The sequence below is a fragment of the Melozone crissalis genome, unplaced genomic scaffold, assembly GCF_028551555.1.
Source record: "Melozone crissalis strain CALT ecotype California unplaced genomic scaffold, PUWL_Pcris_2 ptg000027l_1, whole genome shotgun sequence".
Lineage (NCBI taxonomy): Eukaryota > Metazoa > Chordata > Aves > Passeriformes > Passerellidae > Melozone > Melozone crissalis.
The window spans coordinates 12587010-12600408 of record NW_026535805.1 but is presented as its reverse complement, the minus strand read 5'-3'; the positions used below and the strand labels follow the sequence as shown (position 1 = coordinate 12600408).

General features: G+C 43.8%; 2 protein-coding genes across 2 annotated transcripts in view; one reads left to right on the top strand and one right to left on the bottom strand.

Annotated features, from left to right (window-relative positions):
- The window catches only part of GLP1R (glucagon like peptide 1 receptor), an 83243-nt gene extending 74964 nt beyond the window's left edge, over positions 1 to 8279 (top strand). The window contains 3 exon segments of the mRNA XM_054280506.1: positions 552 to 690; positions 1536 to 1577; positions 6598 to 8279. Of these exon segments, the coding sequence (XP_054136481.1) occupies positions 552 to 690; positions 1536 to 1577; positions 6598 to 6765 (349 nt within the window). The 3' untranslated portion in view covers positions 6766 to 8279.
- A 2955-nt stretch (positions 8280 to 11234) lies between these two features.
- Positions 11235 to 11939, bottom strand: SAYSD1 (SAYSVFN motif domain containing 1). The gene is made up of 2 exons (XM_054280257.1): positions 11781 to 11939; positions 11235 to 11702 (listed from the first exon to the last, which is right to left on the bottom strand). Exons 1-2 carry the CDS (start codon positions 11937 to 11939, stop codon positions 11412 to 11414), a joined length of 450 nt encoding a protein of 149 aa, XP_054136232.1. The 3' UTR covers positions 11235 to 11411.
- Positions 11940 to 13399: the final 1460 nt, after the last annotated feature.

Genomic DNA, 13399 nt, shown 5'->3' with positions numbered 1-13399 from the left:
TTGACAAAGTGTTCTGCAGTTACAGATAGTTACAATGTTTAGAAGATTTAACACACCCACAGAGGTGGGAAGGAATACCAAGTACTCCTCCCTTTGCCAAGATATTTTTAAAAGATTCCAGTTATTGATAGATTATGTCTTTCATGTCATCAAGAAAGTAGGTTTTGGTCGTCTTTCCCAATTAAAGGTGGAGAAAAGAATACAAAAGAAAGACATCACAGGTACAAGAAAGCACACAGCTTCTTACTCAGTTTGAAAGATTTTTCAGGCGAAATACAGCCAGTAACTGGATACAGAGCTTTGCTGTCACCAATAAATGGTCTGCAGTGAAGTGGTAGGGGAGGTTAAAACTTGTAGGAACTTACTAAGGTTATTTTGAGGAGGTTTTTATCCTGCAGCCTCTGGTAGAGGACCCTGCATCACAAAGTGGTGCAGTGACTTAAGAAGGTTGAAACTCTGTCAGAAACAATGCAGAAGGGGTGACTCCCAGGGATTATTTGGATCAGCAATTCAGTGGCACTGATGAATCTTTAATTTCCTTGTGATCTTAGGTTGGCCAAGTCTACGCTGACTCTGATCCCACTGCTGGGGACCCATGAGGTCATCTTTGCCTTCATTACTGACGAGCATGCCAGAGGGATGCTGCGCTTCGTGAAGCTTTTTACTGAGCTCTCCTTTGCTTCCTTCCAGGTAGCACTCACCGTGTGCCCATGGGCATAAGATCTTTTTTAACTGCTATTTGAGAAGCTGCTTTCTCTTTCATTCATTGCATGCTTATGTTCCTTATATTTCTCAGTTTAGCACTGGATGTTATAGGATTGTGACAGTGGAAGGGAAAGTGTAAGGACTAATTTTTAACAGCCAATTTTACTACAGTAAGCTGGTATTCCTGTCCACATATGAATATTTATTTCCTATGGTTCACCTCAGGGCAATAACAAAATTGTCTGTGATTTCCTGTAATTGTACACTGGTGTTGCTGAAAGCACATTTTGTGCTTTCTCCAGTGTTTCTGATGCTCCTTGGAAAATCTGTGCCGGGAGAGGTAGCTGTCTCCAGCTGTAACTGCGTGTGAGGAGGGCATAGGCTTATTGTGATCTTTATTTAACTGTTCCCTCAGGTAAAGCCATTTCAAATGAGTATCCTGTGTAAGGAAATCATTATTCTGTTTTCCTGCGCACTCACTCATTCCCTGTTTATCAAGCACAGAGCTATATTTAAGGCCACTGTGAATTACTCACTTATGAAGTGTTTAAGACTTAAACCTTTGCTTTGTAAGGAAGAAGGGGAAAGAAATCACTAGGCAAAAATAACAGATTGAAGAAAACAACAACTCCTTTCTCCTAAGATCATGTGCTTTGAGACATAGTTTGGTCAAACCTCTGCTCTGCCATCAGAGTTGACAGGGACCAAGGGTTCTCCACCTTTCAGTCTTACCCTAGACATGTCAGTTTGGAGCCTCTAGCCCTTTGCCACTGAGTTTGGCAAAGTGAGGAAACTGCTCTGCTCACTGTTCTGGTTTTTGTTGATTTCAGGGGCTGATGGTTGCAATTCTTTACTGTTTCATCAATAATGAGGTAAGAGAGATACTATTTTGTTCCAATTTGCCTTATCAGCATACAGTATAGGTAAAGGAAATTGAAAATGGTCTTGAACTGCTAAATTGTCCTTGTTCAGGACTTTTTGTTTTACAGAACTTCCCTGCACAGCTCTGTGGGATAACTCATCAGACAAATGTGTTTGGAAGGAATTCAGGCAGTATAATTTACAGTCACTATTTGTAGATTTGGAATCTCACAGTCTTTCTTATAGTTGTGTAGTTTGCACTGGTGCATTCTTTAATTAAGAATTACAACTGCTCTTAATCTGTCTTATTTTAATTGCTTGTTTTGCTTTTACTTGCTTTTTATTTGCTTGTTTTTGTGAATGGGGGAGTGGAGCCCATTTTATTCTATGAACTCAGCTCAGCTTGCTGGCGAAGTTGGAGAATCCTCGTGGCTATTGCTGTACAGTTTGGTTTCATTTGGTTTCCCTGTGGCCCGGCTGCTTGAATGCATCATCACTCTCTCTTTAAAACTGAACCTCACAGAGTGGTAAACTCACAGAGCCAGAAGAAGTGAACCTTTAGCTTTGAGTTAATTGATTGCAAGTACCATCTTCTGTGGTTTCTGCTGAATCCCACCCCTGTAGTGGGAAAGGGTATTGTTCTGTTTCAGTATTGCAGGAGTCTCGTGTTACCTTTTAAGTGATTATTATTCATTCATTTAGCAGCCAGGTTTGTAAGGGAAGTAAACACTACTCATTTAGTCACTACATTACTAAATTAAATGCACATCAATATGTTTTACACTCACAATAAATCTACTTTTAACTATGACATGGCTATTCAAGATCACTTACTGAGAGACAGGCCTCATCAGGGAATTGGAATCAGTAGAAGAATGTGCTATTTCTATCATTATGGCCAGGCTGGAGTCAACAGGAAAGCAACAGGCATTCTGAATTAAGCCTTTCAGGAGTCTGCTCAGTTTTCTAAGTTGTGAGGAAGATTTTATCGAAGTGAATAATCTATAAATTGTACTGCTTACCAAAATCAGAGGTGAGTAGCAGCAGGCTTTGGTGTTGGGAATGAATGTCATTTGCTGTGTGTCATGAATTAGAGAATATTTGTTTCAGATTCCTTGTATGGCTTTACAGGCATGCTTCAATCTTGAGATGCAGCACTGTCTGCTGGTGGATCGTGTATTTCTTGTGATTCACCTTGGTGTTTGCTCACACATCCCTTGTGCAGCTGCAGCCAAGCCTCTCATGTGTAATGCTCAGTAACTTCCTTCACATGAAATAACAGCAAAGTTACATCATAATCCAGACTTTATTACAAGCTCTCAAACAGGCACCCTTGTTTCATTTGAGGGAGCTTACTGTGTAATAGCTTACCTGTGCTTCTAAGAAATGCTCCAAATCTCTTGTTACTATAATTCTCTTGCCTTTGTAATGTAGTTCATAAAGCCTAAACACAATGAGTTCAGCTTCACTGACAATCCAGTACAAATTATTTTGCTTGTTTCAACTCTTGTTCAAAGAGTGGGAGTAGGATTTTGTGAAGCCTGGTCATCAGTGTCCATAAAAAAAAAAATTTTTGTAAAGGAATTTGATTAAGTAAAGTCTGTTCTAAATTAGATGAGAATTCTTTTCCTCGGCTAAATGAGAAGCAGTTTTCTGACACACTGTATTTGTCCAAAGACAATCCTTGTTTGCAATGTGGTCTGCATTTTATTTTTTTGTGACTCATTGACTCCTTTTTCTTTAACCATACAGAATGAAAGTTTCTTGCAAGTCTTAATGCACAGATCAATAGTAGAAATGAAGATAGAAGTGATAATAATGTCCTTTTCTAATATCTACCTCAGGAAAAAAAATAGAATTTGCTCATATTTCAGTCTTATTTTGCCTGAAAGATTCTGGATTTTCCCTGAACTTGCTCTGAAGCCAACAGTAGGGTCTCATGAGATTGCCTGTTGCCACCAATGTTCTTTGCAAAATGAGCTAGGCTTAATATGACCAGTTTTTCTGCTGCTAGTGCTGCTTTCTATAAGAAATACTTTAAACCACAGAGGTGTTGCCTTTTTCCGCCACTTAGTTGAAGATGGTTCAGATTTCATTCTCTGTAGCCTTGGTTCTCCTTTTTGCCTTCTTGTCGCGGTGGAAGTACAATTCAGTCTCTTCTACTTTAAAGAATCTGTCCTGGTGCCAGGACTTCTGGGCTCTTTAAATACTGGCCAGTCCTTCCTTTTGCTTTTAATTTCTTTTCATTCTCTATACAGACTATTAATTAAACTCTTCCATCAGCTTAGTTCCATCCCATTTTAGATCTGCTTTCCTTTCACTATCACTTTCTGAGATTTTTTTTTGCCAAAATTTAGGGATTTTTTTATAATTAGATTCCAGATTCATTGCTACACTGTGAACTTCCTTCCCCATTAGCTACATAAAGCTCAATCAAGAGCTCTCTGTGAGAGATCTTCTCCAGCCTTAACCTCCATGACCATCTTTTTCAAGTTGCCCCCCTCTTTCCTTTTTCTTTTAAAATACCCTACGTAAAAATTTTTATTCCCCTGTCTCACATGTCATGGTTTAACCTCCAGCAGCTACGCACTGTGCAGCCACTTGCTCGTTCCAGTTTGGTGGGATGGGGAAGAGAATTGAAGGAATAAAAGTGAGAAAACTCTTGGGTCGAGATAAAGACAATTTAATAGGTAAAGCAAAGCAAAATGTGGAATTCATTTACTACTTCCCACTGGCAAGCAGATGTCCTCCCAAATTCCTGCACACCTCCAGCCTGCCTGCTGTCAGGGTGGGATGAGATGCTGAAAAGGCCTTGGCACTGGGCAAGTCCTGCTCAGCAATAACAAAAGCATCTCTATAATTGCCAACACTGTTTCCAGCACGAATACAAAACACAGCCCCATACTGGCTGCTGTGAAGAAAATTAACTCTACCCCAGCCAATGTCAGCACATCATGGGGGCTTTGTTCTTGGTATCATTTTCCTGTATAGCTTATTTCTGGGGAATCTTATCAACACAGGAAAGTTAGTAGGATAAGCATTTTGCTGAAAGATCTGTAGATCTACTCCTGTGCTCAGAAACTGCCTCTGCAAAATCAGTCTTAATTAATTCCCTTGCTTATACATTCAAAGCCATTTAGGCAAAAACTCAATTCCACACAGGCAGCAGACCTGCTCCCTACCCTCTTCCTAACCCCTGGAGAGAAAACTCCTGATAACTGGTATTATGCCAGTCATATCTGTTCCTAAGACAGACCCATTCCTACAGTCTTTTGTTCAGGTCTTCCATTCACTTTATCTCAGTTTTGCAGGCTGTTTGTATCATAGCTCAAGCCTGTCATGTCCAGCTGGAGTAAAGACTCATTTCCTCCCTTTGACTGACCTAAAGGTACCTATTGCTCATTTACTTACTCAGCCAGTCACTACAGTCGTGCTTTCATTCAGGATTTGCCAGTAAATGCCTACAACAGCTTTTTCCAGTGCTGCCTTATGCTTCCATGCCCACAAAAGATGCCAAGTACTGGAACAGTAGTATGGTCAATTATTTTCCTGCAGACACTGTGGTTCCTGCATTTCTGCCTTCATCTGACCATTTTCCCTCATCAAGCTCTCCCAGACACACTGTCTTTCTTTGTGTCTTTGTGCACCTTTTGACACAACAAACCCCCCTTACCATGGTAGAATACAAGCATCTGTCTCAGCATCTTTCCTTCTGACCCATCTGGTTGTGACAGTGGAGGTTAGATTCTGAATTCTGACAGATTGTCAGAAACACAGAGATGCAGCTGGTTCCACCGGGACACTCAGTACAAGGGCTGTAGGCCAGAGCTGACAAGCCCTGATAGAGGCACCCACCAGGGGAAGACAATTAGTTTTGTAAGGCTTTGCTCCTTTTTTAGGAGTTCCTCTCAAATTCAGTCTTTCTCAAGCAAGGAAAGCGGACATACAGCAGCTGGTTCCCTAGGAGGTTTCCCTCAGAATATGAAGGTTTCAACAGCCTGGGCATGATGACAAACCTGTGCTGAAACTGCCATCAACCTACTTAGTCTCTTGGTACTCAGTATGAGACCCTAAAATAAAAGAAAAAGCATCTTTCCAGAGAATGCTCCCTTAAGTGACCCACCTAGAGTGAACTTATTTCCGGGCTGAAGTACACACCATAATGAACTTATTACTGTGGTTGCACTCCTGCCTTTATCTAGAGTAACAAGCGTGAAATTTTATGTCCTCTGCCTTATGTGTTAAAAGCTAATGGAGGTTCTTACTTCAGCCAAGTGGCAAGAACTTTGCCTGTGGAACAGGAAGATCTAATTCTGTTCTTGTTTAGCAGTTACACAATCCTGGATAAACTTCCAAACCTGTGCAGAGGTTACACAGTTTCACCCAGAACCTGTGACTACATGAGCATACTTCGTAGCTTCAAGAAAAGCTAGTGTCTGGAATGAGAAACTGTAATTGCTGTTTAAAAGGGGAACAAATTCAGTCTCTAACTTGCTTAATTCTTGTTTTCAATTCTGAATAGGCATACGGTTTTTGTATGAAATAAAAAGAACCCACATAAACATTCAAAGAACAAAAATAATCCAGGACATAATAATGTTTAAATCAAACCAAAAGTTAGAACTCCTAAGAATACCTGTGGTGCAATATTGAGCAGAAAGTCAGTCTTTTCAGCTGTTTCATTGCTGATAAGCAAATTCAGTTTAATTGTTATTCCTGGTAGGGCATTGAGTCCAATCAGTATTGCAGGTGAATACATTTAGAGCAAAATAATGAAGGTAAGATTTTCTGGTGCATAGAAGAGCTTTTTTTTCTACAAGTAAAAATGAATGTCATCATTATTTTAAATGTGGAATGGTCTATAATGGATTAATGAGATAATTGGATAATTGGAATCAATAATATTGCAGGTTTAAAGCACTTTCAGTTTTTCTCGGTAGTGTGGTATCCTTGCTGTTTTCTGATGGAGTAATTTAAAGAGCTGATTAGTTCTACATTCATTCCTTTTGTTTCCTTCTTTGTTTCTGTTAGGTTCAGATGGAGTTTCGGAAAAGCTGGGAGCGCTGGAGGTTGGAACACTTGTATGTCCAGAGAGACAGCAGTATGAAACCTCTGAAGTGTCCAGCCAACAGCATCAGCAGTGGGGGCACAGTAGGCAGCAGTGTCTATGCTGCCACTTGTCAGGCCACATTCAGCTGAGATTTCTGCAGGTGAATCAGATGGAGAACAATGAACTGCATAATCTACCTGAAAACCCTTAAATACCCAAGCAAGTGGCTTAAGTTTGGCATCTCCAGCAAGAAACTTAAGCATGTGCTGCTCATCGCCTGCAGGCTGTTGGACAAAGGTTTCTAGGGAAAGCAATCTACTAATGTAATGAACACATCAGAGGAAAAATTGGTCATGTCTAAAGTAAGTTAAAAGAGTTTTTTCCTATTTGCACACAAGGCCTCCGGGGGTCCAAAACTTAAGTGTTGCATTGATCCAGTCTGAAACCACAGGGTCAATGGCTTATTACTGTTGAGTGGGTGAGCTGAGTGATCGACTGATTAAATTACAGGGATATAGAATATGATTATTGCCAGAAAATACATTTAGACTTTTCTGGCGATAGGGTACGGTGCCATCGCCATTTTTAGAAAAAAATAATTTAGTGGGACACAACTTGTGTTTCAGGGAAGAATCAGTTTTGTAGCAGGGGTTTCCCAACGTTAAAGTTGAAAATATGCTAATCTGTTTTCTGGGTACGTGAAGAACAGCATCCTGAAGGTCTGTCAATATACAGCAGGTAATGTAGTGAACACTTCTGAATGCTGTCTTCAAGCTTCGCTTCAAAAAGTATAAAAACCCAAACAAAACAAAAATGCAGTATCTGTGAGGTACCTTCCCTGCTGGGAATAGGTGCACATTATTTCTGTTGACATGGATGGAAATGTACCCTGTGTGCTTTGTCAGTGCTAGGCTGCCCACCTGGTGGGTACACAGGTGTTCACAGGGATGGGGGGTGATGGCTTGTGTTTCAAGAGAACCTTTCCTTGTCTGGGCTTTACGCTGCTCCTTGGGGGTGCAAGCACACAGAAAGAAGTCAGCTTGCGGCCACTGCTGGTCTCAGCAGACCTCTCCTCATTGCAGAGATTCGGTAGTTGGCAGTGTGTGCTCACTTTTGTTTCCCCTCCGGCCTCGGTCCTTCTCTCCTGTGACACACGGCACCCTCGCGCAGAGCGGGAGGTGGCCCTGGCGCAGGGCGCGGGTTCAGGACCAAGGAGAGCTCCCATCCCCCTTCCCGGGGTGGGCTGCCATCCTCCAGCGCCTGCCAGCTTCCCATCAGCGGCATTCCAAAAAGGAAAAAAAAAAAACCCAAACAAAACCAACAGCTCCAAACAAAAAATCCTGAACTCCATGAGCTTTTTTCTGTCTGTTTAAAGCAACAAGGGCTCGTGCAGTGACTGCATCTGCACTGTGTAGTGCGTTTGCTCCCTGACCTTGACAAGAGTTGCTGGGGACGGGCAGAAGTACCTCTACAAGCCCGATGTGATAATAAAAGCTTTAATAAAAAGCTTTGCACATCTTTACTCGTACTTGGGCTCCCTTTACAACAAAGAGGCGAAGTGCCAAAGACAAGCTCTGAGAACCTCCCTGCTCACAGATTTTTTGTAATAAATAAGTAACTTCCATGACAAAGCAGTTACAACGACTCAGCAGAAATAACCCTCCCTATTCTCAAGTCTTTTTGGACTTGTCCCTATTACCAGGGAAGTGGACTGGATATTCTGGGATGTAACTCAGCATCTTTCCTGCCTGAAGCTAGATTGCTTTGCATGGGATTATTTAATCATTGTATTAGAATCCTAATTGCCAACAGCATGGATTAGTTCTGCAATCATGAGGTTAGAATTGAATTAAAGAGGATGTGTTGCCACCTTCTGCTCTAATGCTAGTAATTGAGCTCCAGGGAGAAACACACGTTTGCAGAAATCCACCACAGTTCTCAGGCTGGTTTATGTGTCTCCAGCATGCTGGCTTCTCTGCAGGCTGCTTCCAGGCCTTCCCTCTCCTAACGTTGGTTGCAAAGCTGACTTTGGAATGAAGCACTTCAGGTTCTTCTGTATATTTAATAACTAGCTTCTGTGCTGTGTGACCATCAGTACAATACTTGTCTACTACGTGCAGGTGTTAACTGCTGTCCTGCAAGTTAATTAATTAGCTTCCTGTATCTACAGAGTATGCTTGATGTTTCTATCTGATGTCTATCCTGAAGTGCTAAGAATAGGAAAAATGTACTAAAGATTGTCACTGGCAGGTGGAAGGGCAGCATGGTGACAGATGCACTTTACAGCTGTGGTTTAAGGCACACTGGTGGGAATAATTTCACTCATTAATATTCAAGAGTGGATGCTGGTCCTGCTTAGTTGTGTGCAAACCTGGGAAAAAAGTTCCTGCTGCTTGCACAGCTGTTGGCAAGATGATAGTTTTGCTGTGACAACAGGAAGTTACAGAAGTGTTCTAACTCACTGAAGTGCTAGACAAACAAGGGTGTGTAACAAATGAAAGAGGACAGACATAGGAATAGGGAGCATTTCCATGTGTGGTAACAAACCTGTACTTAGTTGCTGTCACGAGCAAGATTCAACAGCTTGATGTGCTTTAGAGTTAGTAAGCTGTTCTTGTCCCTCCTACTCATTTGTGAACTGAGGGCTTTGGGCCCACAGGAATAACTCGAGTTAACTTGGTGGCTTCTGCTTTGTTAGAATATAAGAGAAAAGTAAGGTAACAAAGTGGGGTCTTAGCCAAGCAGAAGGCTGCAGAGGAAATTTTCCCCCCCTCCAATTAAGCTCTCATTAGTTCAAACCTTTTTAAATCCCCTCTCAAAACAACTCAGTGGAAGTAATTAACACCAAGCAGAATTACAGTATTTGTGTATTTAAAGACCGAGCAAGGCCACAGTGCCAATTTCTCCATCATACTTTATCTACTTTAGTAAAACCTTTCACAAGCCTTTGTTATTCATGCCATCTCCATTTCACAATGTGTAAGGTACATTTATTTGAGTAGCATGAAATAAGCAAACCAACACAAAGCACTGGAAGAGATGAACTGTGTCAGTTTTTATTTCTTGTGCCTTTTGGCTTCATGCTCACTTATTGTGGTAATTTGTTTCATGAAGCATTAAATACAAGAGTCTATAAATCCACCTGGACATAATGCAGCTAGAATGTATAGCAAGTGAAAACTTTATTTCCAGCATTGCTGCTATGAATTTTTATAATTTCATTGATCTTACCTTATATTTAATATTTATTTGCATGTATTTTCTTGTTTTAAAAAATACCCACAGAACTGAACTGTCAGATTATCAACTCCCCATAAACACTATGCTGATGTTTATTTTTATTGTTGTGAATAAAGTTTCAACTCACAAAATTCTATTGCTTACAGGTGTTTTGAGTATCATCTAACTACTTTTTACCCTGTTACTAGAATACTTTTTAAGAATGGAAAGATTCTGTGGTTCTTTCAGGGAAACAGTGCTTTATGTGTGCAACTGTGTGTCCACTACCTAGCGGTGTTTGATCCTGCTGAGCATATGTTAATCAAATACAAAATGCAGCATGTTATAGAGTCAAAAGGAATCAGTAAGAATAATGAAAACTCTCGGGGGAAGGGGGGAGTTACTGGAGAATGACAGAATAAGTGCAAATGACAAATTGTTTTGCCTTGAAATAGCAGGACTTGAAATTTATACAACGGCCCAAGATAAAAACTATGAGAGTGCTGTGGAGAGATACTGAGAGATGTTTATCAGTGTTAACATATTACATGTGCTTTATTACTCTCTTATTAGTCCAGCTAAATTCAAAGCACCACTTTGTTTTGTTTCTACAACCAGTGATGAAACTTGTGTTGAATCAAGCCTTAACAATGTTTTTAACTGTTAAATTAGAAAAGACATAGTGGAACAGGACTTGAAAGACCAACTGGTGAGTTTTCTTCTTAACTCTGTCCTCAGAGACACAAGTTCTAGCAGCTGCTCTTCAAAATGATGACTTAATGAATCATAAAATTGTTATGATTGGTAAAGACCTTAAAGATAATCAGGTCCAACTGGCAATGTAGCATCACCACCACAGAACACATTTTAGACCACTAAAACATGTTCTCAAATGCCATGGTTTTTTTCCCGTGCTTTAAGCAGAGGTGACTACCACTTTGCTGAGCAGGTCTGGCTCGATGCAATGATCTACATATTAAAAACAGCAGTGGATCATACAAATACACCTGCCAAGAATAAGTATTTTTCAGCTTACAGTTACTAAAACTGTAATATAAAGCAAAAAGGGAATTATAATCTGATGGTTGTGTCAGGTGAAAGACACCACTACAAACCAAAGCAGCAGCCTATTTTAGGTATATGGCTATTGCTTCTCGTCGTTCCTTCACCATGAGGTTTCCAGCCGGTGCAGGGGAGAGCAGCATCAGGCCCTTCTACTGCAGGTGTCGTCAAACGCCAGCCTTTGTGCCTGTCACCTGCGGCAAAGCTCTCGGGAGCTGAAGCCCTGCAGGTGGCACGCTGGCAGCCGCAGCTGTGACAAGGCCGTGCCTCTCGGGGCCCCGGAACAGCTGCCCGGCCCCAGGAAACGAGACTAGAGCGCAGGCTTTGCTACGGCTTTGCTACGGCTTTATTCGGGGCCGGCCGGCGCCGCGGGACACGGGGCCAGCAGTAAGGCTCAAGTGCTTTTCTGCATAGGAACAAACCCCATTTCATTCCCCCAAGCCCCGGCCCTTCCTCGGCGCGGCGGCGGCGGCAGTCCCGGCCCAGCAGAGCGCAGTCCCGGCCGGGCCCGGCGCTAGCTGCCCGCGGCGGGCCGGTAGTGCAGCTCCCGCTCCAGCTGCTCGGCCGTCAGCGTCCCGGCGATGGCGGCGCAGTCGGGGTTGAAGACGGAGTAGGCGCTGAGCTCGCCGGGCCGCCGCTCGGCGGGGCCGCGGGTGCCGGCGTACATCCAGTAGAGCAGGGAGAGGACGAAGTAGGGCAGCCCGAGCTCCAGCTCCACGAACAGCGCCAGCAGCACGGCCCACAGCAGCACCTTCAGCAGCAGCGGGCGCGCCCACACCGGAGCGGCCGCCGCGCCGGGCCGGACCTGCGGAGGCGGCGGGGAGAGCGGCGTCAGGCACCGGCCGGCCGCCGCATCCCCCGCCCCGCCCGCCTCGGCGCTCACCTGGGCGCCGCCGCCCGGGCCCTCCGCGGCTGCCCGTGGTCCCTCGGGGGCCTCCGGAGCCGCGGCCTTTCCCGGCGGCTCGGCTGGGCGCGGAGCGGCGGCAGCGCTGCGGCGGGCGGCACGGAACTCGGCGAGACGCCGCTCCACGGTGGCCGCCATGGCCGAGGCGCGCCTGCGCCAGGCCCGCGACGGCCCGGCAGAGGCGGGGCCGCGGAACGGGGCGCTGCGAAAGGGGCTGGGGTCGGCCCCAGCGTGGGGGGCTGCAGGCAGCCGGTCAGCGCTTCGTCGGTGTCCGGCATGGATTGCAGAGCGGGCGAGTCTCTCTGGAGAAAAGCTGTAATTCACCAGAGACCTCTCGTGTTTTGTTTTCACACAATTATTATTTTGGAAAAGGCGTCTGAATTAGAGTCCACCCTTGTCCAAACACCAAATCAAATAGATGATGGCATTAAATGCCGCGTCCAGCCATTTCTTGAACACCTCTAGAGATGGTGACTTCACCACCTCCCTGGCAGGCCATTCCAGCGTCTAATCAGACCGTTTGTGAAGAAATTCCTCCTCCCAGCCAGCCTAAACCTCCTCTGATGCGGCCTGAGGCTGTGGCCTCCTGCCCTGTCGCTGGTTGCCTGGGAGAAGAGGCTGATCTTGGCTACAGCCTGCTGCAAGCCAGCTCTTCTCTGGGCTGAACAACCTCAGTGACTAATGCTGGCACCAAAAAGAAGAGGGGGTGGAGAGAATAAAGCATGGAGTGACCAAAGCCTGGGGAGGAGGAAGGAGCTGTTCACAGCCAGGCTGTCCAGCGCCATTTGCGTTGGGTGTTGGAGCAGAGGTTTTAGCAGAGCGCGGAGCAGCTGGGGCAGGGCAGCGAGCAGGAGGAGGAGAGCACCGCACTGGGCTGTGCCCCTCACCATGTGGTGCCAGGAGCCAGGGCTCACCCTGTGCCCCTCTCTGCTGGCCCTGGAGAAAACCCTGTGGTGGGCTCCCTCCAACACAGGCCCATGGGCCTTGCCAGCATCCATCCTGCAGTCTCTTTAAGTCAAATAATATTGGGAAAACCAGCTCTATCACATCATGTTCCAGCTATCGGCGCTGCCAAGAAATAAAAATTTATTTACAGAATCTGTCTCTTACCCTCAGGAGTAAAATATCTATCACTCTCCAGCAGTAATAGTCAGCAATGAGCCATCATTTCATCCTGCAGTGCTGTTTCCAGTTACTTATAGCCTTCTCAGAAGTGACCTTTGGGGCTGAATGTCTCATGCATGTGTCAGCTCAGAAGTGAATATGAGAAGTCTAATAAAAATCAATTTGGGTGTTCTTAAGTTATCTTAATGTGGAAAAAATTGTGTTTTTCCCAGCTAAATAATTTTTCAAATGCCTATTTTATGCTTGGTTACAAAATGACTTTCATTTAACCTTCCGACTTTGCAGAGAGTGCCGCAATGAATAAAATTTTTCTCTTTATTTGTGGAAATTTGATTTTGAAATAACAGTAAAAAATATTTTAAGGCATCCTGCACAGGACATTATTTTATTTTATTTTATTTTATTTTATTTTATTTTATTTTATTTTACTCTACTTTTTTTTTCCTTCCTCTTCTTCATGGAAACAGCTCCTT

Coding starts and splice junctions, on each gene's coding strand:
- SAYSD1 (XM_054280257.1), bottom strand. CDS start 11,939: ATGGCGGCCACCGTGGAGCGGCGTCTCGCCGAGTTCCGTGCCGCCCGC. Junction 11,703..11,780: donor GCCCGGGCGGCGGCGCCCAG/GTGAGCGCCGAG, acceptor CCGCCTCCGCAG/GTCCGGCCCGGCGCGGCGGC.